Raw genomic sequence first — 26,703 nt, 5'->3', positions numbered from 1 at the left:
GCACCCTCCAGATAATATTTTGCTTTCATCTTATCACTTTAGAAATGTGTTTTACACATTGTAGTTGGTCACTCCGGGTAGAGAATGAGTCAAACCATGGCTACATAAAATTTTACTTTCAGTGCAGCTCAGTGATTGTTTGTCCAGACAGGTCTTTAGATACTGATGCTTAAGAAAAATGGGATGGTGGTGCAGAGAACATGAGAGAGGGAAAAGGGTGGGAGGTGGGAAAAAACTTATCAACTGCATAAACTTGAAGCTTATTTTAAATTTGGTCTGGAGACTGAAGTCAAAGGTGCGAGAAAGAGCATGGTACAAGAAATAGAAGATTACACTTGTAAACCTGGCTATGGATGCCCAATAACACATGTTCCATCTTTAAAAACCTTACAAAGTCAAAAGAGGTACAGGATATTGAACAATGAAACAAGTAAAACTGTTTTAATTGCTTAAAATTTTAAACCATTTCTAACCTTTTTTTTTAAATGTGCAAAATGGATGAAATAATTTTAAACAAACAAGGATAAATCTTTTAAAAGTACATTTAAAGAGAAGAGAAGAGAAGATAACATAAAAAGGCTAACCTAACTTTTACCAAACAATTAATTTTATTTCAAAAATCACTCCACTTAAATGTTGGGAGAATGGTCATATCTGGTGATAAGCCCTATTTTTCAACAATGGGAACAGCAAATGCACAATCTTCCTCAATGGCCAGATTGTAGTCTCCACCTTTTCCACCTTTGTATGCTGATGTTACAATTCTAAACCAGCCCTCCTCTCCCCATGGAGTACCCCAGGAGTTTCGCACAATCCAGTATTCTGTACCATTTTCCACACCCCAACCAGCAACTGATGTAATGTGGTTTATCTCAGGGCTTGGGTTGTATTCAGTGTAGATTCCTCCTTGGTACTTTTCCAAGCTTGGAGTGGCCATGATACCACAGGCAATAGGACCTCTGGCATAAATTTCAGCCATCATCTTTTCACGTCCATTCACTCTCCCTGAGAAAGCATTTATAAAATTTGTTACGCAAAGAAGCAGAAAATGTTCAACAAAACTTCTAAGCTAATCTGCCCTACTAATCAGGCCAAAATCATACCACTAGAATCTGACCCACATCTCTCCAAGCTAATGACAGAATGGCACATTAAGATTTGCTGAAGCCATGATACTACAGTAGAACCTACATGTATGATTCCTTGTATTGATAAAATTACACTGATTAGGAATTTTCCTGTTACTGATACCAGAGGTAATAGGTAAGTATCATTACTACAAACTGTACATTAGAATGTGAAGTGAAAACATTGCATTGATGTACTTGAAGTTCTTAACAGTGTTGAAAACAAAGACTAAACCTCAACAAGAATAACCATTTCAGTAAATGTGCATTACCTCTGTCAAAAGTGGTAAAATGTGTACTGAATGAAAATCATTATTTCACCAAATTTTTTTTAAGTATTACATAATTCATATTTCCATCTTCAAACAATTCTCTCACCAAATTCACTGACTTTCCATGAAGTGTAGTTCTTAATGACATGACATTCACCAAATGTGGTGCAGGTACCGCACTGGTTGAAATCTGTACAACTCTGGTCCTTGGCTTGATAATTGTTGCATGTTTCACTAGGTATTCCCTTTTCATGAGCGTAATGATACACACCAATCATACCACCACCATGACATGTACCAGCATTGCCTGTTGACGAGTAAGACAAAAATAATCACGAACCCTTTAGCTCCAAACAATACCACCCCTGAATCACACATTTAAGTCAAAAGAATGAAAGTAATGATCACCAACTAAAGCTAAAGAAGCTATTGATCATTAAACAAATTCTCCTTGTCAGCATCTTTGGAAATGTATAGAGACCAGTATGGAGAATAGGCATGATGATATTCAGGTGTAATAGTAGTTCATGAGAGTTTTCATTTATTTTGTTTGCCTCTCTGAAGGAAACCTATGCCTCTTCAATTTGCCTCAATTCTGATCTTCAGTTGTGTAATATTTCTGCATTTGGAACAGTTTTTATATATAAAATGAGATCCCACTGGCTTTGTGTGGTATGGCCCTTTTTCCTATGTGTCATGGTGATTACGATTGTTTTGATTTTAAGTTAACAAATTTTTTCATTTCATGGTGTTTCCAATTTTGAACAGTTTTTCTCTCAATTGCGAATATTGATTCAAATGAAGAGTTCAATATACAAGAAGTTTAAGATATTTGAGATAACAATCAAAATTTTCTTACCACAGTCCAGGACATTCTGAACTGACAGGAGGTTGCTAGGCCATTTCCCCTTGCGCATGATGTTGATTCTATCTGACATTGCACTAGTTGTTCCCTGAGCCCAACAGGAGCCACAGTACTGAGGGATGTGTTGATTACGTGTAACACTGGCAAAGTTACCTTTTCCAGGAACATCTCTCCAATCCCACTGTTTGGGAATTGATCCTGTACTCAGGTACTCATGGGGCCGTGGAGTTTTCCTGTTTAAAATTGAAGATAGGTTGTACAACATTAATGCATGAGTTAAAGCAGCATGCAGATGACATCTTTTGCTAGGTTTTCGCATAACCACATATTAAATTATGTACAGTTCTTTAATGAAAGCAAACAATGGCAAAAACACTAAGATTCCTTTAGAACTGAGGGAAAAATTTCCGCACAGCCCATACTTCCTTATGCACGCACATCTAATTAGTGATACACTGAATAATAAAGCCCCGTATATGTATGCATAATGACGTATGGGGCTGCGCGGAAATTTTGCCAAACTGAAGCTCTGTTTTAGAATATCATTGGGTTTAAGGGAAATCTCGCTAAATTCTGTACAAGCCCGATTTCTTTTAAGGGGCCATATTACGCCGTTATCTTACCAACGGGCATTGACTGACAAAACATTGTTTGACGTCATATCTCACCAATGATTCAGCGAAAATCATCTTCAGAAGGCATTTTCGACGTTTGAGAGGAATCTCGTTGAAAAAACATTTCGCTCTTTAAAACGGTAACTTATCGTATTCATCATTTTCGCGTTTCTATCTCGATTTGGCTAAACAGCTTCAGCTTCAGCTAAGTCTGATCTCAGTTTAAAATTTATAACTCCGATAACTGTTGGTCATTTAAGAGTTGAAGACACGCTATAATATGACAAGTCCCTGCGCAGAAAAAAACACGCTCACACTTCAAGTTATACAGTTTGATCTGTTTGTTTCAGAAAAGGTACGCCTCTTACAAGGAAGGAAATCTGGAAAGCAGAACACACCAGAAATTATTTACTCACACAACTTCCTTGATGCCTTTGTCAAAACTTGGCTGATAACAACCTTTGCCGTCTTTGCGAGTGGGAAATCTGAAAGCACACGTAATTCCCAACAAGGTTAAACACACCAAAAGAGACTTCATACTTACTAGAAGAACTGCCGTATCGATAGCAGGGTAGATTATGCAACTATTTACGGCGTTTTTCGGTTTTTGTTGTCAAGACCCGTTCTCGTGCTGGTCACAAGACCAATAACACATGTGACTATCGTTTCCAGTGTCTTCAGAAGAGCGCTCGTGATAAAACATGGCGGTGCGGCGGATTGATCAATGGAAGGAATTGGAAGGAGTATGGCTCATTTTCTATGCATTAAGGTATTTTATTAGAGAGGAAGAAAATTTTTTTTTTTAATTTTTTGTCCAAAATTTTGGGCTTTTATCTCAAATGAGTGATGATGTTTTGGTTAGTCTAATTTGCCTCAGAGCTCTTAAATTTGTGTGAATTTGCTGTTTGATCTTCATACATTTCTCCCTATAAGTCTGTTCAAAGGTTAGACTGAGTCTTCAGTGCGTCAGCACTTTTAATTAGGCAACCCTTAAGCGACAGTAAATTTGAAAATATTTCTGCACAACCTCTTACTATTCTAATGGTTCCTTGACATAACCCAAACTTTGTAAACAAAGTTCTTAACCAAAGCCCTTAGACGATCAATTTTTTTGCCTTCTTTTTCTTTCCCTTTTCCTTTTTTTTATCTAGATACTGTACGTATAATGAAGTACAGGGTAATAGGAAAGTCTTGCTTCAAATTTGTTTTTTGAAAAGCATACCCTGCTGAAACTGGTTCTTATACATTTTAACCCTTTAACTCCCATGAGTGACCAAGACAGAATTTCTCCTTACATTATCAATATAATATCAACCAGATGAGTGATGAGAATAAAGAAAAATATCAATTTGGGGATAATTAGTTGATCCAATACTAAATTCTTTGAACTAACATAAGAATTGTGTAGTTGACAGTAAGAAGAATTACAAATTTGATCTGGGAGGTAAAGGGTTAATAAGAAAATTGCCTTATTCTTCAGGTAGAAGCAAAATTATCCTCTATTCAGTAAACTAAACAAAGAAAGGGAATTTTTTTTTTCCTGTCATCAATTGAAAAGATAGTTCCAGAAAAAAATGTTTCAAAACAGAATCTTTATTTTACTTTTGCAGCCACTACAATTGTCTTGCTTTTGATGGCATTGTTACTGTTAAAATGTTTTTTGCATTTTTACCACATGCCTCTTACTTGCACATAGAGAACTAAGCAGTGAACAGAAGTTCCACTACTAGTGCTGGCTGTCTACAGAATTTGACAGCTTTGAAATTTTTTATGCAGATGCACCAGATGAGACAAACAATTGTCATGACAAAGTTTATTCTTTGACTTGTTGAGGCAATGCTAGTTTATACCTACCATTGCTGAAAGGTCATTAGTTTAAAAAAAATGTAATTATCATGATTGAAAGTTTCACTATAATCCATCAGTGGCTTGATTTTCTTGCTCCATGTGACAGGCTGTGTTTTTGTCATACTGTTGTCATGTTTTTGTTTAAGTTTCCAGCTAGCTGCAGGCTTTGTAATGCATACAGCTCTCTAGAACAAATTTCCTGCCAATGATGTCTTAACATTAGAATTAGAGTTAGGGTTATCAAGGATAACCTTGGATGGGCTTCCCTTTACAAAACATGTTCTCGATCTATGACAGTTTCCATTATGGCATGAAGCATTAGTAGTCTATGTTTTTTGTCTGTTTAGAATTTTTAGACTTGACTCGTGTATTGTACGGGATGTCATGGAACTCCACTCAGTGTATTTAACTAATGAGAGCAGAGCCTCAGTTTGGCTGAACTTGTCAACAGTTTACAAATGTTCTTGTTGTAAGGCACATTTATAGAACTGACAACAATGTTTTACATTGATTTCAGGTGGAAACACGAAGGAGTGTAGATTTATGCTGTTGACCTTTGAAAATAAACTTCAGTTACTTAGTAGTGTGCATATCACCTTAATTCCTGGAGGGTGAATCAGACCAATGAAGTGTGTACTCATCATAAGCTCCCTACCAGATATTCTTTTTGTTCATGCTGATAAAGCTTTTATCAAGCATGTCAACAAACTTTCTCGTAATGCTGGCTTCATCAGTGATTATCACAATGAAGATGAGATGGACATGACTGCCTTATCACAAATCTTTTCTCCAATGATCACTTCACTAACTTACATGAATGATCTGGGAAATCCATATTCTTCTATTCTGTGTGAAGATGGCACTTTGTTTGTTTTCAATCAGGTATGTATTTACTTCAAGCAAGGAATCTTGCTATTTTTCCTGTATTTGGTTGGTATATCATGAGTTAAAGTGCTGATCAAGTGTAACTTATGTCTTTCTTCTTCTTTTTTTTTTCCCATGAACAACTCAAAGGTGGACAATTCTTAGATGCTCATGTTTACATTAGGTTATGCAAAGTTGTCATTTTGCTTTGGAACAGTTCATATTTTGATGAGTGTTCTGATTAAGTGTTACTTTCCTATGGCAAATTTTTCAACTATATTACCTGTTAGTCTGCAATGCTGTTGTATCAATAACAAACCTCTAAAACTAACAATCTTGAACTGAGGACTAATGAAAGTTATTGATAAATACAAATTAAAATTGCAATACAGTTTGCAACTTTTATCGATCCTCAAATGTGATTTATTGGGGCAGATAGTAACTATTCTGTCAGGGACTTCATACAATCAATTAACAAAATGAAGGCAGACAAGTTGAGTTTTTATTGGGTTCTCAAGTTTAACCTAGAACTTTGTTGCCTGTAACCTTTGTTCCTGGTATTGAATTCAACTTTAGGACTAAAATTATGAAAGGTGTCAACTGTTTTGCCCTCTATATGTTGATGTTGTTTGAATATACATGTGTAGCAGCTATATTTGTTTAAGATTTTTGTTTCAAGATATTTCACTGTCAATTTCTAGTCATGCCCTCCCAGCATAAGAGGATGATTCAAGAACAACATGTAATTGTGAAGATTTACCCTTGCATGCTTTATTTAAAGTACATGATTTCATATCTTTGAAATTAAACCTCTTTAGTTTGATGACCTGGTTTTCACAGCTGTCAATGGTGATGGTGAAGAGTCTGAAGAATTCTTGAAAAGGAAACTATCAGTGGTGTACAGGTTGGCTACTTTACACTATGGAGCTTCTCTTGAATTATTAAAACCAGAAATTTTATCAGCACAGAAAAAGGCTTGGAAAACCTTGGGAAGTTTGATTGACACATTTGGGTTTTTGTCCACACAACAACAAAGCTTCTTGGTTGAGGCTGTGGAACGCTTACATGTCAACCAGAACCTGGGTGGAATGGCCATAAGTTTATTAGAAGAAGCACTAAACTTGGCAAGGACTAGAGGTGGCCAGAATGCAGTGCATTCATTGATTATGGTGAATACAAAGCTACTTGCACTCTATTCCAGGTAAGACACGATATGTTCACAGGATGTGATGATGCACACTTTTAAGACCTTTTGTACCTGTTAAGGAAGAATTACAAAGAGGCCATTTCAATTTGATCTCTCCCTACCTAGAAAAATTAAATTTGTAAGTCATGTGACACTTCTCATCGGTTTTACTTGAGAGCCTTACAGTATCTGTTGTAAACATGGAAAAGTGCTTAGTTACATTTAAGTTGTGTTCCATCTGATGGAAAGCCTCTAGTATTTTCAACTTACCAAGCACATATTTAGCAAACTCTAAAAAACTACAGTTTTGTTTGTTTTTTTTGTGATTTCAGTCCAAATGCCTCAGAACTCAAGTCTGCAGATCTTCTCTTGATAACTGTTCTACTATATAACATCTTTCCACACTCTAAACAAGCTGTACCCATAACGCTAAATAGAACCCCACCTCCATTAGCACACCAGGTACTTTGCAAAGGTGGACCTTCAGTATCACACCACATTCTAAGCAGCCCTTCTACAAATGAGGGCTGTGCTGAACAAGAACGGCATCCAAAAGTTGGACGTGTGCACTCTGATCCTGTTGATATAAGAGCACCACAAAGGAAGGCTGAACCTGAGGACACTGCTTATGCAGGATCTTCTGTTGAAGATGAATTGTTCTATTCCCCTCGATCATCACCAATACCTAGTGAAGGCAGGGAGGCTACTGCTCAGGAGCTTACACCAAAGAATCCACTAACATTGAAAGAGCATTTCTTCACACCGAGGGCAGACACTCCTGATTACCTCAAGGGAAAGGTATCATAATTATCTAGCTTCATTGCTATTTAAAATTTTCTTGAAATTCTTATGTGTTAGTTATTATTTCTGCAGTTTTAAGTATTAAGTATTGAGAGAAGAATGTTGGACATATTTACCAATTCTCAAATGGAATGAGGAATTATTCTAATTATACAAAGTGTGATGCAACAAAATCTGCCCTTCAGGCCACCCCTAAGCTATTGAACTGACCTCTTTTTTTCTCAAAAGGTTTTTAAACCTACATTCTCTATCTGTATTACATACGTTATGTTTCTACATTTCTTGGCCAGTCAGTTTTGTATTTTTATTTTTATTTTTACCTTCAATATCCAGGTATATACATATAGTTCTGAATAATGTGCAGTTGTTACTGTGCAATAGATTATAAATCAAATGGATTGCTCTAAACCCTCCTATGAGGTTGCATTTGAGGTGAATAGTGCATTAAAACAGATTATAGCCTGGCTTATTTAATAGCTAAATATGTGTTCTCTTCCTTTGCATTTACTTGGTGTAACATACATGATTAGCTTGTGATTCTTTGGGCTTGGTGTCCTGTGCAAGACGAAGTGGGTAAGAGGATGATGGCAGAGATCTTTTTTAGACTCCCATCACTGGGCAAGAGATCAGTGCAGGCTATAGAGTTGGTCATTTGAAAGAACATGTGCTTGATGCAAATTAAAAGAAAAACATGTTGTTTCTTGTAAAGATGGATGATGAAGAAGGAGAAGAAACTGATGAGGAAGAACTTGAAACAGCCAGTGGTATACAGAATATGGACAGAAGACATGAATATTATCGCCAACCAGTCTTCTTAAGCTCTGATAGGTGTCCATATTTACCTCATGTCCTTCACTTTGTTCGCCTTGCCACAGGGACAGTTTTGGTTCTTGTCAGTGAAGTAAGAAACTAAACAACTTTTAACCCTTTACACCCTAAAATCACAATGCGCATTCCCAATGCTTTTTTCTATACATTTCCTGATGTGCTGATAGGAGAATTTTTTTAATAATCAAGAGCTTCTTTAGTTGGTGATTATTTCCTTCATTCTTGTGACGTCAGTGTTTGATTCACGTGTAAGTTTTAACGTGCACTAGCAAAGGCAATTATTTTGCAGCCAACCAATTTTTAAGTTTCCTTTTCTCTTGTTTTTTTTTTTTTCAAGACAAAACATTGCAATGTAGCCACGTTCATTTACCAAGCGTTAGAATCTTTGGCTAGTGTCAAGCCGTCTGCCAAGCAGGGCCAGCGGACGGTACCACAGGCTCAGGCCATCATGGAGAAACTAGAAACAAGTGTGAAAAGAGTTCTTGAATCCATGAGGACTCCTGTGGGGGTAGGTGTATTTTGTATTGTGCATTTTTCCCTAATTTAACGAACACACTCTCTGTCAGAGGTGATGAGGGTGCACCAAATTATCAGCTGGGGCGTGCAATCCCAGTACAACACCAATTTTTCTTGTATGTTTAGACAGAAAGGAGGCGTAGCTAGCCTCTGGCAAAAAGTTGGGGGATGAGTCACAGTTATGAACTTTCGCGCGCCTTACGTGAAATGCCATATAGCCTTACGGGAAGTGAAGTGTGTAGCTGTGCAGTAGATTTATGACATAGATTCTTCGGATGTGTGCGTTGTCTTAAGTGAGTGAGAAGTACCTTCAAGATCTTAAGAATCGGAGTTGAAAGCAGTCTTAAGGTGAAGAAAAAAGCTGGAAGTGCAAAATGACCCAACCTACTTACAAAGCCCTATTTTAGCCTGTCTGGTTTTCTGTTTTGGATTGTGACGCTGTTCGTTGTAAAGTGATTGATCAGGTATTTTGCCGATTTTTGTAAGATCTCAGCTGCTGAAGTTCAGGCCTTGCAAGCAAACTGCAAAATTGTAAAATGATCTGTGCCAGTGCCTGCGGCTGAATTTTCTCACGCTTGGTTGACTTTCCGACCCAACAATGTTCCAGAAAGTATTTTTCGATGTTCCTGGTGTTTTGAGACTCATGATAACCTTATGTTGACTGTTACATGTAACTGTTTACTTCAGGTGGCTGTTGAGAATCAGGTTCGAACCCTGCGCCATCGATGGGAGTTGGTAAAAAGAGGTGATTTACTAGGCTTCCTCGCTGCACCAACGGGTGTTGAGATGTCTCCGCAGCTGGAAGCATCGGTAGCGGAAATGGCTCGCTGTCTAAAGTCCCTCTTTAGTGTTTTATTCTGTACCAGTCAGGGAGAGCCTTTTATAAGTCAGCAGCTCTTAGCAACCATCTCACAAATCAAAGAGCTGCTTCAAACAAGGCTGGCAGACTACGAAGATTATCTGCTCGTCAAAGGACGTAGGAATATGACGATGACTGCGTATCCTTTTGCAACCTCGAGTAATGCTCAATCAAGATTCCTTTCGTTTGGTCTGCAAGCTTCTAACCTTTCATGTGGTCAGTAATTTTTTCATAAGAAGGTCCTTAAGACTATTTTTCACCTCAGATCCCTTTGGGTAAAAAATTTCTGCCTTAGTTTCCTTGACGATTTCCCGCCACCTTGAAGAGTTTCCAGGTCTCGTGCATTTCATTCATGTGGACCGCTGTGTTGACCAAGTAACCGCGCCTACCATCAACACAACATCCACCAAGGTCAGGGACCCTCGCAACCCGAGCTATGTTATTAAACAGAAAATTTGGGATATGTGGACGTATATACAATCCTACTTACAACACGGTAAGAAAAAGCACGAGAAAAATATTAATTGTTTAACATTAATAGTTGTGAACTCCCATTAAATTATTTCACAAAGGAATGACGTATCGGCTTAAGCCGCCTCAAAAAGGTGTGCTCTGCTCTCAATGCGCATTTCAATTGTTTTATTTCTTTAAAAAAGCGAGCCAAAGGTTTTGAGTGTTTTCTGTCAGTTTTCCCACTTCGTGCATTCTATCTTGCCCATTACCCTCGCAAAAAATGTACTACGCACCATTTCTGAACATATTCCTATTGTGTACGTTATTTTAGTACAGCCGAATTCTCGCCACCAGCCGACAAAAAAAATTGTAATCATTACCAAGGAGAATTAGATTTCAGGTGTTAACTCTTTAACTCCCAAGTTCTGATTGTAAATTCTCCTTTCTAGCTTCTACATGTTTCGGCATTAATTAGTGACAAGAATTTATTGTTAGATCAAGATAACAACTTCCGCCGGATTTGCTGGATAATGTATGAATGTTCTAGGGAAAAATTACATGTTACTCTGTTCTGAGAGTTGAAGGGTTGAGAATGCATGCAATTATGTCAGATCAAACGAACAAACAGACAAACAAACGGTATTTTGATGAAACCATCAATATCTTCTCTGATGTATCGTTTTTGCGACTGACTACGAACTTTTCAGCTGGAAAACGTGCCATTAAATCACTTCCTTGCTTTTGATCGCATCGATAAAAACAGAATTGAGTTCTGGCTGGGGCTCCTTTTGCTTGTTTTTGTTGGCGTCCTCTCGAGAGATACTTCTTTCAGATAAAGCAAGCTCTTTTTCATGAAATTATTTGGTTCGCTCTCATCTTTCAAGGTATTACCTCGATCGGTCAAGTACATGCGAATCGTTTTCTTATCCTATTCAGGCCACCATTTTGTAGCTGTCCGCGACGGAGATTTCCTGTTTACTTATTGTTTGTGGTTCCAAGACAACAACGGGAACCCTGTTCCAGTGAATTGCTCGTTACCAGTTGGAGTTGGCTCTTCTCCTACTGGAATTTTGTCGAGCACTTACTTCAAGTGAGTTTAAAGTAGTGTACATTTTTTGTACCAATGTTGTTTTAGTCTTTTGCTTGTATTGGCCGGACACCACTAAAATATTGTGACCAGAGGTGATAGTCAGCAATGCTCCACACCTTTTTGTGTTAACAGTGTCTCAGCTTTGTAGTAGCATTGTTGCTGCATTGTGTCTGTGATACACGAGGTGGTGTGCACTATTTCTAATTTCCAAGTCACTTCAACTGTTTTTATCGTTAAAATCACCGTACTGATTCAAACCAGCTTATATTTGAGCAGTTTCTTCGAGGAAAAATTTCCTTGACAGGGACAAAGATTTCCACCAGATGTCCATGTTATATGAAACGAATTGGATGTTTTCTCATTTATTCGAAGTTGGTTACATTTTAAGAAAGAGAGGTTATTGCATCTGCTATGTTGACATTTTCGGATCAATGTCAATATCAGAGCAACTACGCACCTACCTCTCCCCTAACCCAAAACTAACCCTAACTTGTTATCATTTGACTGCTGTTGGATTAGGGGAGGGGCAGGTGCTTAGATACTCAGATACTGAAGTTCATCCATATTTTCTTCGCTTTTGTAGGGACTTGACAAAGCGATGCTTTCCATCAACCCCTACAAGCTCTATCCGTTGTTTTGAACTGATGTGTGTCCATGTGGGGTTGGTCCCAGTGCAGTTCGCTGTCAAACAGATTCGGAGACTGATATTAAAGCTGTTCCAAAAGTCTTTGGGATCCAGTTTTGCACTTAGCTTGATACAATAATGTCAGATAAGAGAAAGATTCATGTTCGTGTATACAGCTTCCAAGTCATCGCGACACTTTTTATCCTTTCAATCACTGTTCAAATTCAAACCAGCGTAAGGTTTGGATTAGTGGGGAAAGACAAAATTTTTATGTACGAAATAATGGTACAGTTTAGAGCGAACTCTTAAAAAAATATAAAAGAAGGAGAAAAAAAAGGGGGAAATCCACAAAAAATTGAAAGTAAAAAAATAGATAAACAATTTCCGGACTAAGGATGCGTTCCTTTGGGATAATCCGGATCAGGATTTCTGATCTATGGCGTTCCTTTCGAGCAAATCCATTTTCAGACCAGTGATTGATCAGGTCCACTCTGGACAAGGATTTATCGAATCACTGATCTGCGCGATCTGAAGACGGATCATTGGATCGTTGATCCAACAAGTTCCATGGGGCAACGGATCCGAAATTAATCATTTTGCCCAGCGGTGCTCAATTTCAAACAAGTAGGTACCTCATATATTGACCGGAAAGATTGTTGGTAATCGCTCCACAAATTCTGCGATAAACACAAAATACAATCGATTTTTTAATGTTAAATCGATCGGCCACTGATCGCAGGCATTTAGGGTTCCCAAGTACCCATATTGTAATCATTACTTGCTATACAAGTCACAAGCGTGCCTCAGAGCATCCTTAGTAACATAGAGACGGACGTTCTCAAGTGATTTGTCTTGTTAAGAATACGAAACAAATTCTTACGAGAGATATTTTTTGCTCTCGTTTTCTCTCAAAGGGCATTCGATGTAGCTAGCGAGTGGTTTGCTTGATCCCTTGCTTTATTGTTTCATTGTGATTTTTTTGTATCTCAACATGATTCATTGATCAAGTGCGGGCTGCTGAGCGATTAATTTTTTGATTCGTTTTTCAACAACTAGTGCTCATGTGGGTCGTCATCAGGAAGAGTACAGGAGCGGTGGCATGATAATACATAACTTCTGCAATGTGTGCAGAAAAGCGCCCATTTACATCGCGTTTTTTAGGCCAGCTTTGCTCGTCCTGTGAGTATAGATAAAAAGTAGTTATAGTTTCGTAAAAAGTGCTGTTTGTAAAAACCTAGCGGCTGATATACGGGATACAATATTTAATGTGACTTTCTTTCCACTTAGTATTGCTTCCCATAATTCTGTTTTGTAATAAATCAAGGAATGTCAGCAAAATCTAAGGTAAATGTCAATAAAAGTCAACCGTTATAATTGCACGCTTCAGGTATATGCACTCGCCGTATATTTTATGGAATATTAGGTATTTACACAATGATTATTTGCTGAATCTGATACAATAAATAACGTAGAGTTGAGTCCGCTCAGTTTAATTTTCCTCCGTCTGATCTGGACTTTGCTCTTTCCCTTTTGTACTTCATTCTCCTGTTTTGGAACCAGACTTTAACTTGTCTTTCCGACAGGTTTAACTCGTTTGCCAGCTTCATTCGTTTTAAACCAACCACGTACATATCCACTGAAAATTCCTCTTCTAGTCGCTCTAACTGCGTCGGCGTGAACGAAGTCCTGCTTCTCTTGGGTTTTGGGCTGGGGAGACTTGGTCGAGTCTGCGAATGAGCAGATCTTGGGCCTAAAAGTATAACCATTCAAAACAGTTAAAGCAATTTCAAATTGAATGTCGTAAGTAGACGGTATTGCATAGGATTTACCTAACCACGCACTGTGATTGGTCCTAAAAGAAAAACTTGCGTCTCACTCTCAACTAATCAGATGTAACAACACAGCCAATCACTGCTTGGTCACACGCATTTTTCCGCGCTTCAGCAATTTACTTGTCGCTACTCTAACGTCTTATTGGCTCCTGGCGATATTTGCCTTAATTCTTGTGATAAATTCGTCATGATTACTTTGGTATTGATTTTGCAAAACGCAATCGAAGTGCCCTCTCTTGTGCGTCATCGCAATGAATTACAAGCCTTAGAAAGGGCGAGGATTGTTGAGCGGTCACGATATATCGGATTTTGAGCCGAATAGTTGTTGTGGGTATTTTTCAAATACCATTTATTTCAAAAGATCCCAGGATCAAGACAATTTGTATTTCCTTCTGTAGAATATCACTCAGTATATTACAAAACCTACTCAGTATCGAGGTGGCGAAGTTATAGTTATTGATCTTTGCGATATAAGCTCAAACTGACCTAACAAGATTGACAAGATTGGACTTATCTCAAACGCTGTGATATCAGTGGCAACGCCTTGTTTTTCACAGCAAATACCTTTCTATGAAAGGTGGAAAGTTTCGAGGCTCCCGCAGCTCTTTCACATCAACGAAGTTTAGCGAGAAACTCTTTCATTTCAGAAATGTTCTCTCCGTTTTTTGCAAGAATAATTCAAAGATCGTTGCTATCATCAATCTGTTAATTCGGTTTTTAGGATTTTGTCTGGCATTTTTTCTCCGCTTTTCCAATTTTGGCACACTAGAGAGTTGCAGGTCTTCCTTTCAGATAATTTACGATGCATCCTCTTTCACGGCAACCTTTTGGTAACTTTGTGCGGAATCATTCAGCTTCTCTTTGCGTACAGTAAGTTTTAAAATAGAAAGGAGAGAGCGTGTTTCGTCTTCGTTTCTAGAATCGTATCCAAAAAAAATCATAAAACTTCGGTGAATATTGACCGTGGATGAACTATTTTAATTTTAAGATATCCAAAGAGGAAATAAATTCTTTTTTCTCAATTCGGAGATTTTTTTATCTATGAAACAAATAATTACCGATATTTCCTGTCTTTATTCGTGATGTGCCAGCCATTAGATATCAAACCGACAGAGAAACATGAGTCCATATTTGACTCAGTTATTACAAATATCACCTTTCTTTCCCTTTCGGGTTTGGTGACAAAATTTGACAAACGAAGGAAATGAAAGCCATGTTTGAGTTCTTATTATATTTTTAGTCCAAAGAAACCTCAGCGTTTATAATTTTCGTGTTATCGTGAGTTATCATGAAGATCGCAAATTCCATTTTTATGCCTTAAACCGCCATAGCAAGATATCATCCTATGGCTTTGTCGCGTGAAAATGTGTCGCCAAGTGAATATCGCGCGGCGAAGACCTCTTGTAGAATGATTAAAACCTTAATGATGATTTCATGCTGGGTGAAAATATTACTTTGCGACAAATCATGAATGATTTAGTAGCACAATAAATAATGGTAATAAAGACAAGAGTGAGAGAATTCCAATTTTTTTTTAAGATGATTATTCTTAAATCTTTTTTTTTCCTTCTGATTTTTGGTTAAGTATTAGAATTTCTTTAAACAAGTGTGCTGTGATAACAATTGTCTTCTTTTCTGAAAGGAAGTAACTCCATTTTTGTCTTTGATGATACGTTTAAGTGTCTTCGGCTACGAAGTAAATAACTTTAACTACTGCTAAACGTTGAGTGGCCTTTAAAAGTCAGAAAAGGCAGAAATTACCTGGTTTGACTTCCACCACGTTCTCGCCAATGTTCGCCACAGGGCGGGGATCTTCGTGCGATGTTCGTGAATGCGTAAATATTTGCGAGCTGTAAACAAGTCTTTGGAGCCCCACAAGCGAGTCCCTACGAGTTCCGTCCATAGACACAAGAGGAGGAGGAGATCGGCGAGGCTTATTTTCCTCTCGAGTTTGGTGTGTTGCAGAAGTTGGTATGGATTCTGATGCGCTGGACTCTTGCATTGTTAGTTTGTTTGACAATGACTTCGGCAACTGACAATCAAGACTACGCGGGTGGACTCGCACGGACGTAATTTTTCTCTTCGAAGGTTGGTTGCGCAAATGAAATTAGCTCGATACCTTGAAAAGAGAACTTCTTTACATGAAGGTTAACACAAAGCCATGCAAGTTAACTTCTTTAAAATCCTGAGTTAAACTTCACGTCAAAGCGCAAAACAAAAACCTTCGAAGGTCGTGGTGTTCCAATTACTACTAAAATGTTCCTTCCGAGAGTTTTCATCGAAAATGACAAGTCTTTAGTGGTTTTGTGACCCCTTATTACTCCTGGCCTTATACATTTTTAATAAAGAACTTAAGCTTTTCCATCTTGCTTCATTGGGAAATGACTTATCTAATTTTTTCATGTATCTTTTTTGTTATGTCTTTAACCGATTAAGTACTTTTTCTTCTTTACTAATGGATTGACGCGCGTCGAGTTTTAAAGCGACGGTATCCTGGAAGTCTCGCCACTTCAAAACCAATTCAAAATAGAGCACTTCTCTAAAATTGTTAAATAATCGTCGTTGTACACTAATCTTACAAAAATGCAAAACGCCCTAAGTAGACAATCAACATTTTCATGCTGTAATTATTCACGCTAAGCGGGAGTCTCGGAAACCTTGGTTGTTTTGTTGATTAGTTATTATTAAGAAAACTCGGGAGCCAGATTAGGCACAATCATAGCAAACGAAAAAAAACAAAACTATGAATAGCTCCTTGTCTGTCTGAACGCGTTAGAAAAAAACATTTGCCCCCAGTTTCTTAACTCAATGACATACAATGCAATGGGAACCTCAATATTGACTTTATATTGACGTTCGGTTCACAAAGAGAGATGACTTCAGCAATATTCAACAATATTTAGTTACTTTCATTAATATTTCAAGAGTGAATTCATTGTCACAATGTGCTTGTAAGGATAACCAGCGTCTAAATCGTTATTTACAAGTCTTGGAAGTAACTCGCTAATTAAGTGAAAACGAAATTCCTTAACAATGGAGGATTTCTTAAAAGATTTCCCTTCAGAACCGAGAAGACTTCCGCTATCTGCTATTGACTCCATTTTCCCCAGCAAACATTGGCTTGTACCCGTAAAAGCCTACATTAGTGAGAGTAAATAGCTGTCAAGCGAAATAAGATTCTGAGGAAAAGCACAGATTTCACTGATTAGAGATGCTTGATTACCATTAGTCTTAATGGTCCTCCTGCTCCATGGGAACTCAAAGTTTCTAGTGATTTTGATAAATGTTCTGTAGATTGTCTCTTGTTTCCTGCGGTGCGTACTAAGTAAGTTAAATTCTCGTCTTGCAATTGGCTGGAGTTAATTTGTGACGTTTGAGGTTCCATCAAAATTAATTGGTGGTGATTATCAGAGAGTCCAATTTGTGAACGAAGAAAATTTCTGATACAACATGCAACCAAATTATGGCCTATCATTTGCCCCGCTCTCGCCAGCTTAATTATCGTAACGTCTGTATTGAAGGCAAATATAAAGCATATTTACCTTGGCTTCGGTAAATATCACGATATTTGACAAAGAAGATGTAGTCACAAAGTTATGTGTTCAACAAATCTCCTGAACAAAAACTCTTGAAAACTTTTAAAATTTTCAATTTCTCTTCAAAAGAAAGACCGTTCGTGGATTTTGATAATTACTCGGCTCCAGTTGCAAGTCTTTTTAATTCTATGTTATTACGAATTTTATTTTAAAGCGTCTAATCATATTTCGAGATTCATCTATTTTTCATGCGCAAAACTGAAGAATTGCCTCGGTAGTGATCACTGAAAGAGTCGCAAGAATTTCCTGGGGTAATTTTAGCTCTGATTTTAGCCTCGAAAATTATCCGGCCACATTTCGAAGAAAAATCGCGGTACTGGCAACATAACAATGAAAGTAATAAAACGGATAACATAAAGACGACATTGAACAATTCAGTTTTAAATGAAATGTTAGACCTTGTTGGAGGGCTCGGGATCTCCGCTATTTGTTCGAGTATCCCTGCTCTACTAGCTCATCAACGATGTCTTACAATTTATGACCCCTTGGAAATAAATGATTACGAAGTTGAGTCAAAAATTTTTGCTTCGGTAAGTAATGCAATGCGAATAAAAAACATATAATCTACTGAAGAAAAGATTGGAAACATATGAATTAATTCTGCATGAAGGAGCAAAAAAGTTTGGCTGAAACTCATTTAACGGTTTATTTTCATTCATATTTAGAGGGTTAATGGAAAGTTGCAGTAAAACAGGCGCGTACTCATTTATATTCGGTTTGTGTCTGACACTTTCACTTTTGTAATTTTTCTACTCTCTGATCATGAATTACAGACATCAGAAACATCAGTCTAAACGCAATTGTGCTCTAGAGCGACTCTACGGCGTGCATATTTGTGAAGTTACACCCTGAAGGAGATAATGAAGCGCTAAGAGCGCTGCATCCCTCGGAAAGTTTTCTCTCAAGGGGATCTGAAATAGCATCAGGCACGTGTTCCAGGGAACAGTTTTAGATATCAATACTTGGGAAAATATTGAATTTAAAGGAGTTTATATTTATTTTTAGAAATGGTTCAATTTTAATCAAACTTTCATTGATTGAAACAGCGTGCTTTATCGGAGACCGAATGTAGAAATGAGGTAAGGTAAATTCAGTAAGCTTGATTTCATAGTACACAATATTAGACAAATTCAATTGAAATTTGAAGAGGAACCTATCAAAAGACACATTCATTGTTACTAATGGGACGACAATTTTCTATGTCAAGTAAGGTTTCGTTTGCAAATGATGAACTCGACTTCACACCTCAAATTTCCCAATCCTCCCGCTCGATTGAAACTCTACTGCCTAAATTTATTTTTTGACCTTGATCATGTTACGAATTTCATTTTAAATTAACATACATACAAACTCATCACTAATGCAAGCCTTAACTGAATGGTGGAAAATATCAAATTTTCAGTGATCAGCCGGATCTTCTCAGGTTCGTCTTGCTTATTTAGTGTACATATGACGTTTCATTTAACAATCATTATTGGAGAAAATTCTAGGTTTTTAATTATCTTCATGAGACCTTTTTTGAATGGCATGTGACATGTGAAACATGCAATACAAATGAGTTACAGTGGGAAAGCTGCCCAATTTAACGCAGCAGCCTGTAGTTGGTATTGTATCATAATGAAAGGAACCAATATTCCTAAGATATTTTTGTTCGAGCGATTCCCTTTAACCACTTAAAAAGTCACTTTTTTTCCCTTTTTATTAGTTATCCACTGTAAATATGTTGCATCTATAAATGTTTTATAACGTTCGTGACATTTGCGAGGTTTTTAAGATGAGCATATACAAGCGTTTCACAAAAATTCAGGAAATACGTGCATATATTACCATACGTCTGCCCTTCTTCAGATATTGTTCTTCAAAACAGGTAATCCTTAATTTAAATATTTAAAGCCATTAGATATTTTAAGCTGCGCCAATAGCGTAGGACCGGAACTTGAAAGGGCTTCAATTCATTTGTTTAACAGGTCGCAAGGTGAGTTGATTTGCAGGCAAGTTTTTGTGTACTAATTTCCAAACGTAAATCATTTAGACAGTTCAGCTGTTTAGTCTGAAAGGAATTCCCGCTTTGATATTGGCTCCTTTGTTTCCTTATACGGGAATCTTCGTTGCTCGACACTGTCGACCACGTGACTAGAAGACGTATGCGCGCGTTTTGACGTGCGCCGCAACAACACTGCAGAGCTGTGAGGAAGAATAGTGTGCAGTCTTTTTTCAAATGGCTATTCTTCAGGTAAGGATTGACACTATTGAGTCGATTCTTTTACGTTATCTTTTTTAATTAGTACTTGTTACTATTCTGTATGTTATGAATCCGTTTAGTTAATGTTGAGGGTACAATTTCAAGTCGAAAATTTGCATCTCATATGTAAAGAAGTCATAAGTTGAACGACAGCCTCGCATAACTGGACTAATGATGTTTTGTTGACATGACTTTTAGTCTGCTTGAATCGTCAGTTCTAAAACTGGAATTTGTGTGAAACGTAACTTCAGGTATAGCACACTTTCAATGACAGGAAAGACATCGGTTCATTGCCCTCCTGTTTGAAATTTTTTCTCTAGTTTCAAGAATTCTCAAGGCTAATCATGTCATTGTGAAACACTTCCTTTTATTTCAGTCGGATGTTTGAAATCTACGTCAAGCAAATTACGTTAAATTGTGGTAAATGTTTTACTACTGGCCACCAGCGTAGTACAAGTCTATGGTATCAGTTATATTGTTAACTTCAAGTGAGGTTAACACGCCGTTATTAAATGATAATTTGCTTTTTAGGGGGACTCGAAGCTGTTTCGTTTGGTTTCAGACTCAAAATACAATAAGATGTGCATGAAAATATTTTCGAGAGAAAACAGCTTTTGAATTTCTGCTTCTGTATTAATTATGAGGTTAAGAATTACAAGACAATGTAGTTAAAATATATTATATCGATCTCTGTGGTTGCTTGCTTGTGTTTAAAACACCTGTTTACCAGAGGCTATATCAGTGAAAGTTTTCCTTCGGAAATTCGATAGACTTGTTCGTTTAAAGCCCTTTGACGCGTCTCTTGATGTCGACGGTTATTCTATTATTAATTTGGTATAAATTTTTTTCAGTCAAACAGGGAGAGAAAACTCAAGCTTCAAGATCTGAACACGTTCATTACATGCGAACTTTGCAATGGATATTTGATCAAGCCGACGACGATCACGGAGTGTCTTCACACATGTAGGTACCGCGGGGTTTAGGCGATGATTTGTATATTCAAATGGAAGATTTGGGCGCGATCTAAAAAATACATCTTGCGTTGTTTTTCTCTGGTTATTCACAAGCAGAAATACGAGTCGGTATCTAGATTTGAACACGAATATGGGTCGAAAAATATCATAAAAGTCTTTAATACCAGCTTGTCATTTTATATTCTCTCTGTGTTGCGAAACTGCAATTCGATCGTAGAAACCGAAGGGAAACATCTGCTTGAGTTTGGCACAGACGACCATTTTCATTGTTAGTTTAACTTCCGAGGATGAAGTGTTCAACAGTTTGTTTTTGTCGCATAAAAAGATTTTTATTTACTTCTGGCTTATCCTTTTAGGTGAACACTCTTTAAAAGGCGGGAAGAAATATCAATTTTTGCGATGTTTAAAGCGAGTTTGAAATTCATCCACTTGCAAATGCTACGGCCACTTGATAGAAAGAATTATTCATAAGATGGCCTGCTGTTAATGCTTTCAGGATAATTGCGTTAGAGAAGACAGTGAAGGGTGATAAGTCATAATTTAAACCAACATTTGGCAGTGGATTATCTATCGCTTAGCAAATGCAAGGCATAAGAGCTCGATTTGAACTAATATTTAAAAAATTGCGTTTTAAATCGAGGGAGAGCGCACCCTAATGTTCGGAAAAACTTTTGCGTAGTCACTTGGCAGGTGGAATGAAAACGTTCAATTTATCAAATGACACACATTATTCTGAAAATATTATGAAATACGCCAGAGGCAATACACATTTCAATACCAACAGATCAGCAGCGCTATGATACTGAAACATTTTTCAATTTGAATAAGGAATTCAGTTTCTATAATCGACATTCCACTGAAATGCATCATTCAAATTTTAATCTTCACTTGTATTTGCTGAAACCAAAAAAGTAGGTCGTGACCTTTTTGACAGATGTCAGAATATGTTAACGAAATTAATGAAATTTTTTAATAGATCCTTTTTCCATTGCGTTTCATAGCCGGATTTATTTGTTAGAGAAACTTTGTTACATTGAATGAGTTGCAGCTAAAATTTTCCTCCCAAACTCGTTCATCAGTTTCTGTTTCAATAGGGTATTTAAAGTTAATAATGATGGTTTTTCTGCCTACCTGAATTGTCATCAGCGCCAAGTCGTGGCATGAAAACACCCTTTGAAAAAATTAGTTACCGGTGTGTTCTTGAGTAAAGACAAGTTAAGAGTTTCAAGGCCTTCAAGGGCACAGTTGTTAAAAATAGGACAACGCTAATTTAGAATTATCATTAACATTACCAGTACAAATTATTATTTTTAGTTATGTTTTCTCCACTCTTCCTTTTCTACTTTTCCACGATCCACGAAACCTAAGAAAAGAAATAATCACCCAAGATTAGAATCCAAACATATATGTTAACTATTCAATCTTTTATATCTTTGACAGTCTGCAGATCGTGTATCGTGAAGTACTTCCAAGATAGCGGCGACAATAAATGCCCCAGTTGCTCAATTCTCATTCATGAGACGAATCCGTTTGAAATGCTCAGGTATTTAGTGTAACACTCAATGGTATATCCTTATCATCTCTCAGTTAGTGTGTACACTATTATTGGCCAAGTTTGTTTAAAATAAAATCTTTCCCCTCTATTTGAGTCCAGAGACAGTTTAACTAATCTCGTTTTCTCGGTCCATAGTTAGAGTTACAGACCCTTTTTTTTAGTCTGCTAAGATTTATGGCCCGTGCGCCTTGCAGGGCGGAAAAATCCCGGTCCGTAACTTAGCATTGTGCGGACCTCGAACTTGGCGGGGAAGAGGTTTAAATTTCCTTGGCACAGTGTTCACGTGCGCCTTTATTTGAGTGATTTATTGCGACGTAAGAGATTCCACGAAAAATGTTTAACATTACAACGCACAAGTAGAAATAATCGACCTCCACCAGCCCGGAAGATTGTCATCGATACCTCCTCAGGTTTATCGTGAAAGGTAAACCCTGAAAGTGGTCAAGGCTGTCGGTCTACATTTAACAATTAGATTAGAAATTAGTGTGACAATTGATACGGACGACACCCGAATCAACTGTTAGCGTAAAAATCAAAAGTGAACAATCTACTCGAATTAGTTTAAAAATCTATTAGACTGTTAGAGGCCATGAACGTGAAACCTCCCACCTTTTTTTGCCAAGTTTTCGCTGCCGTAGTTGTCCCAGATTGTTTAAGGTCGCTATTGTGAGTAAGAAAATGAAAGGAGAAGAGCAGCCTTTTTTTTTTACAATCCACAGGTCAGACAAAACATTAGAGGATGTTATTCACAAGCTTATTCCTAAGTTGCAAGAAAGTAAGATATGACCACTAACCACTGTTAATACTTGTTGATATATTCCAAATTGCGGAGTTCTTGTAACAAAGCTTTTGTTTTTTGATTAAACGAACTTGAGTTTAAAACTTCCTCTAACTGTGGCGGACACCGTCTTGTCATAAAATTTTAAAGAGAAATACATCCATCAGGCTTGGATGATTACGCCGCAAATGCAGAAGCCATTTATAAGAAACAAACTATACTGAAGTTTAGTATGGCTTTTGGCCGGGAACTGCCTCCTTAAAATTAGAGACAATCGTAGTTCCGGTGAAGCATTGCTTTTCTGACTAGAGCTCAGTCTCAATGTGTTCGCGGCATTTCCTTCAAAAAAAGCCCACTCGAATGTTGACGGCTGGATCACTTGAAATGTATCGATTTCATTATCTGAGCAACTAACCCAGCAACAGTCGACTGATATTAAGTCAGGATCGACGTTGGGTTAGTATGGGAGGGGGAGGGGGGGGAGAGGGCAAGTGTGCAGTCGCTCAAATACTGACATTATTCAAAACTGACATCTCAGTTTCCAGAGTAACCTTTACGTTGTTTTTTTAGGTGAATGCAAACGCGAAAGACAGTTTTGTGCGCAGCATAATGATGGTACCGCAGTAAAAGCAAAAGAAATTGTAGATATGAAGCTATCTCAAGGTAATATTTTTCCTAATCATGTAAGTTTTAGACCACTTCTGATAACGTAAAACAACCCAAATCAAAGAAAACTCTCTCCGTGATTTGCGTTGAACTGGCAGGTTTGACAGAAAACCCGATGGACTTCTCGACCAGGAACAAGTCCTTTAATCAGAAACACTTATGAATGAACGAACAGCTTATGTAGTGTTATTTATTTTTGGTAAGGTTATTGGAAAAAAAGTTTGTAAATTGGGAAGGGACTTTCACCTCTTATATTGTTACATGTTGTAATGTTTCTCCCTCCTTAGTACATGAAACTGAAGAGCCTATGGCTAAGCGAACAAAGCTATCAGGAACCGATGAAAACTTCCACCGCGATGACCCACAGATCGGAGTTTGCCTAGAATGTCTCGGGTATGTTTCTTACATCACTCTGTCGATTTTAACGTCATTGTTGTATCCTTTTTGACTGAATTTTACCTATATCTGGCTTTAAATTAAAATAATTCGATCAAGAAAAAGATACGACTGATTAGTTTTTATTTGTAACAATCAGTTAAGTTTGATTGTCAAAACGGGCACGGGCAAGGGAGGGCTTTGCTCACAAGTTTTGTTTTGTTTTAGTGACGATTCTGCTGAAGAACAGTGCGTAAAGAAACTGGTGCGTAAATACATCCGCTGTTCATCAAGACTGACAATAGCGCACGTCAAGAAATTCTTAAAAAGGAAGCTCGATCTCAAAACTGCTGATCAGGTTAGCGACACCCTAGTAGCTACTTTTGATGACGCCATATTAAGATCCTGTATTTTTCATAACTTATTTGAGAGGTTTTCGGAATTTATGAAACTGATTTGGCGGACTCAGAAACCTATAACCAGTTTTGAAAACACCAAAAACTAGTAAAACTGATTTTTGATGATTCATAAAAGAAAAAAAAAAGCATGTTTAATCGGAGTATGTTTTTTCAGGTCGAGGTGATGTGTAACGGGGAAATCATGGGTAAAGATCACACCTTGGAGTTTGTGTACATGACAAGGTGGAGAGTAAAGGCAAGTCAACCTGACTCTCGTTTTAACCCTCTAACGCTCAGGATCTCAATAGTAATTCTCCTTACTGTCTGCCATTCAATTCTTGTGATGTTAGTTCTGAGAACTTGGTGCTGGATCAACTGAAAAACCCTCAAACTTATCAGTATTTTTCTTTATTCTCATCACCTGTCTGATTGATATTGTATCGATATTGTAAGGAGAAGTTCTGTCCTGGTCACAGGAGTTAAAGGGTTAAAATGACAAAAAAATAAACAGTGCACCTCTAAAGCCATTGTTTAACTGTTTAAAAGACAATTGGCAGTTTCCTCTCTTATTTTAAGCCCAAGAGGTAATAGAAATTCTCAAACCTATATCTGTTCACTTTTGAAGAATTCAAGAGATTTTAGGCAGTAATAAGAAGTATTACAGAACGTAAATTTATCGGTTTCCGCCGAAAAAAGGTGTCTTCGATGGGGTCTTCGATATTCTTCAGTTCTTGAATCTTAAATTTGTCTGCTTTATTTAGCAAAAATAAGTTTTGTTCGTGAAGGTTACATTTGTTCACGGAGGGGAAGGTAAAAATGAAGAAACCTATAACGAGTATGAAAGTTAAATGTCACTTAGAACACAGGCGGCCCAAGCTCACGTCTCGAGAAAAAGCCAACGATGAATTCATGAACGCGTCACGCGTTGTGCGACTCGGTGTTAAGTTACGGGAGGAACCGTTGAAAATTTGAACGCGTTATAAGGAATAGTATGGGGAAAGAAATATCTCGATTTACAACGATAAATATTTCGAAATATGAATATTTTACACGTAAAATCATTAAAACTTACTCATGCCCTGTGTATCCGTCGTAGTTTCTGGCGATTTCTGCCGTTTTAAGCTTGCTTTACCATCACTGTTATCCATGTCAAAAGACATCGTTGGCTTTCTCGAGACGTGAGCTTGAGCCGCCTGTGCTTAGAATTGTAGTTTTGTGGATGACAGTGAATGGGCTACTTTTCATCCCACTTAAATAATTAATCAGTTCCAGTGGTAATGATTATTAATTTTACCTGACTTCTTTGAAGAGTTGCACAGTTTTGTGATCATTTTACGATATTTAACATGTTTTCTCTTTTTAGGAGGGATCCGTCCTTATTCTTCAGTACAGACCAAGATTAGATTTCTTTTAAACACACGCGAAAATAGTACTTTATGACGAAAAGCCTTATATAGTGTTTTTAAATATTACTTTTAAAGTAGGGTATGTAAACTGTTCGAAATTGTTTCTTCTCTCAGTATCTTTAGCTTATACGCCCTGCGCAATGCGTTTCAATTCTCTATTTAACTCCTACTTAAAGCTCCAACTTACTCTATCACAAACGATGACAGTAATATCCAAATATGGTTTCATAAAATACCTTTGCCTGATGACCTCAGCTGGTGTTGATAATGGAGTGATTGCATTTACATTTGAAAGTGTTAAACACATTTTAGGAACGGGAGACACATGGAAACCGTAATGGGGATGACATTTATAATATTTTTGAAGATCATCCCGACAGTTACGACGACGCATAGCTGAAAACTCGAGTACTTTATTAAAACAACTTTATATTCTTAAATTTTAGCAAAATTTTTGTAAGTCATAGAACACAAAAAAAGGAAAGATTTGCATTTTTAGTAAAATCTGTTAAATTTTTAAAGTAATAAAAGTATACAGGTTAGATATCTTTTAGATAAATAGTGAGAGATATGCATCGTTCGTAGCTCTAGTTTGCCCCCCTAAAACATTGTTTAAAATTGTCACATAGAGGAACATTGCTAAATAATTAAAGGAAAAAACCTTTTGAAATGTTTAAGGAAAAAAACTAAATCTTCATATTCCACATAATTAATATATAATAATAAATGATAAATTGACATAAGGTAATAGTTAAGAAACAGATTGACTACAACTGGCTGAGATAAAGCCTTGTTTACTGATGATCCCGTTTCATCGAGCAAAACGGAGCGCATTTTTTTTTAGTATTCGGTGAAGAAAAGAGTGCTGCGCAATGGAAAGACAAAAATCATCCGTGGTTCCCCTTTCACACCCCACTCCCCAACCCCAAAGTT

General features: G+C 37.3%; 4 protein-coding genes across 5 annotated transcripts; 2 read left to right on the top strand and 2 right to left on the bottom strand.

Annotated features, from left to right (window-relative positions):
• Window positions 1–414: 414 nt before the first annotated feature.
• Window positions 415–3,529, bottom strand: LOC113681648 (cathepsin Z). Its single transcript, XM_027198757.2, has 4 exons — window positions 3,295–3,529; window positions 2,259–2,497; window positions 1,506–1,706; window positions 415–1,005 (listed from the first exon to the last, which is right to left on the bottom strand). Exons 1-4 carry the CDS (start codon window positions 3,414–3,416, stop codon window positions 668–670), a joined length of 900 nt encoding a protein of 299 aa, XP_027054558.2. The 5' UTR covers window positions 3,417–3,529; the 3' UTR covers window positions 415–667.
• LOC149050154 (BLOC-3 complex member HPS1-like) lies at window positions 3,530–13,426 on the top strand. Its single transcript, XM_089195985.1, has 10 exons — window positions 3,530–3,647; window positions 5,244–5,608; window positions 6,409–6,791; window positions 7,109–7,574; window positions 8,287–8,478; window positions 8,743–8,913; window positions 9,609–9,919; window positions 10,095–10,276; window positions 11,170–11,323; window positions 11,907–13,426. Exons 2-10 carry the CDS (start codon window positions 5,351–5,353, stop codon window positions 12,085–12,087), a joined length of 2,298 nt encoding a protein of 765 aa, XP_089052111.1. The 5' UTR covers window positions 3,530–3,647; window positions 5,244–5,350; the 3' UTR covers window positions 12,088–13,426.
• LOC113671192 (GS homeobox 1) lies at window positions 13,331–16,071 on the bottom strand. Its single transcript, XM_027187410.2, has 2 exons — window positions 15,542–16,071; window positions 13,331–13,698 (listed from the first exon to the last, which is right to left on the bottom strand). The coding sequence occupies exons 1-2, from the start codon at window positions 15,780–15,782 to the stop codon at window positions 13,433–13,435; spliced, it is 507 nt and encodes a 168-aa protein (XP_027043211.1). The 5' UTR covers window positions 15,783–16,071; the 3' UTR covers window positions 13,331–13,432.
• Window positions 16,072–18,213: 2,142 nt separating this feature from the next.
• Window positions 18,214–26,514, top strand: LOC113671178 (polycomb group RING finger protein 5-A). Of its 2 annotated transcripts, XM_027187392.2 has the most exons (9): window positions 18,214–19,609; window positions 20,470–20,581; window positions 22,033–22,135; window positions 22,867–22,922; window positions 23,496–23,588; window positions 23,879–23,984; window positions 24,195–24,324; window positions 24,540–24,620; window positions 25,728–26,514. In XM_027187392.2, exons 1-9 carry the CDS (start codon window positions 19,595–19,597, stop codon window positions 25,776–25,778), a joined length of 747 nt encoding a protein of 248 aa, XP_027043193.2. In that variant the 5' UTR covers window positions 18,214–19,594; the 3' UTR covers window positions 25,779–26,514. The 2 variants fall into 2 exon arrangements, with proteins under 2 accessions (XP_027043193.2, XP_089052115.1); XM_089195989.1 differs by lacking the exon at window positions 25,728–26,514 and having other exon boundaries at window positions 19,349–19,609; window positions 24,540–24,893.
• The last annotated feature ends 189 nt before the right edge of the window (window positions 26,515–26,703 follow it).

Source organism: Pocillopora damicornis, chromosome 2, assembly GCF_964200805.1.
Source record: "Pocillopora damicornis chromosome 2, jaPocDami1.2, whole genome shotgun sequence".
NCBI lineage: Eukaryota > Metazoa > Cnidaria > Anthozoa > Scleractinia > Pocilloporidae > Pocillopora > Pocillopora damicornis.
The sequence above is the reverse complement of the archived record's forward strand: the minus strand, read 5'-3'. Positions and strand labels throughout refer to the sequence as shown.

What these genes read in the sequence shown, in the direction of transcription:
- LOC113681648 (XM_027198757.2), bottom strand. Translation starts at nt 3,416, where the DNA reads ATGAAGTCTCTTTTGGTGTGTTTAACCTTGTTGGGAATTACGTGTGCT. An exon ending in TCAGAATGTCCTGGACTGTG is followed by an intron (nt 1,707 to 2,258) that starts GTAAGAAAATTT and finishes ACTCGTCAACAG; the next exon opens with GCAATGCTGGTACATGTCAT. An exon ending in ATGGAAAGTCAGTGAATTTG is followed by an intron (nt 1,006 to 1,505) that starts GTGAGAGAATTG and finishes ATGCTTTCTCAG; the next exon opens with GGAGAGTGAATGGACGTGAA.
- LOC149050154 (XM_089195985.1), top strand. Translation starts at nt 5,351, where the DNA reads ATGAAGTGTGTACTCATCATAAGCTCCCTACCAGATATTCTTTTTGTT. An exon ending in CTGATTACCTCAAGGGAAAG is followed by an intron (nt 7,575 to 8,286) that starts GTATCATAATTA and finishes TTTCTTGTAAAG; the next exon opens with ATGGATGATGAAGAAGGAGA. An exon ending in TTGTCGAGCACTTACTTCAA is followed by an intron (nt 11,324 to 11,906) that starts GTGAGTTTAAAG and finishes TCGCTTTTGTAG; the next exon opens with GGACTTGACAAAGCGATGCT.
- LOC113671192 (XM_027187410.2), bottom strand. Translation starts at nt 15,782, where the DNA reads ATGCAAGAGTCCAGCGCATCAGAATCCATACCAACTTCTGCAACACAC. An exon ending in CGTGGTGGAAGTCAAACCAG is followed by an intron (nt 13,699 to 15,541) that starts GTAATTTCTGCC and finishes TTATACTTTTAG; the next exon opens with GCCCAAGATCTGCTCATTCG.
- LOC113671178 (XM_089195989.1), top strand. An exon ending in AATCCGTTTGAAATGCTCAG is followed by an intron (nt 22,136 to 22,866) that starts GTATTTAGTGTA and finishes TACAATCCACAG; the next exon opens with GTCAGACAAAACATTAGAGG. An exon ending in AGATATGAAGCTATCTCAAG is followed by an intron (nt 23,589 to 23,878) that starts GTAATATTTTTC and finishes CTCCCTCCTTAG; the next exon opens with TACATGAAACTGAAGAGCCT.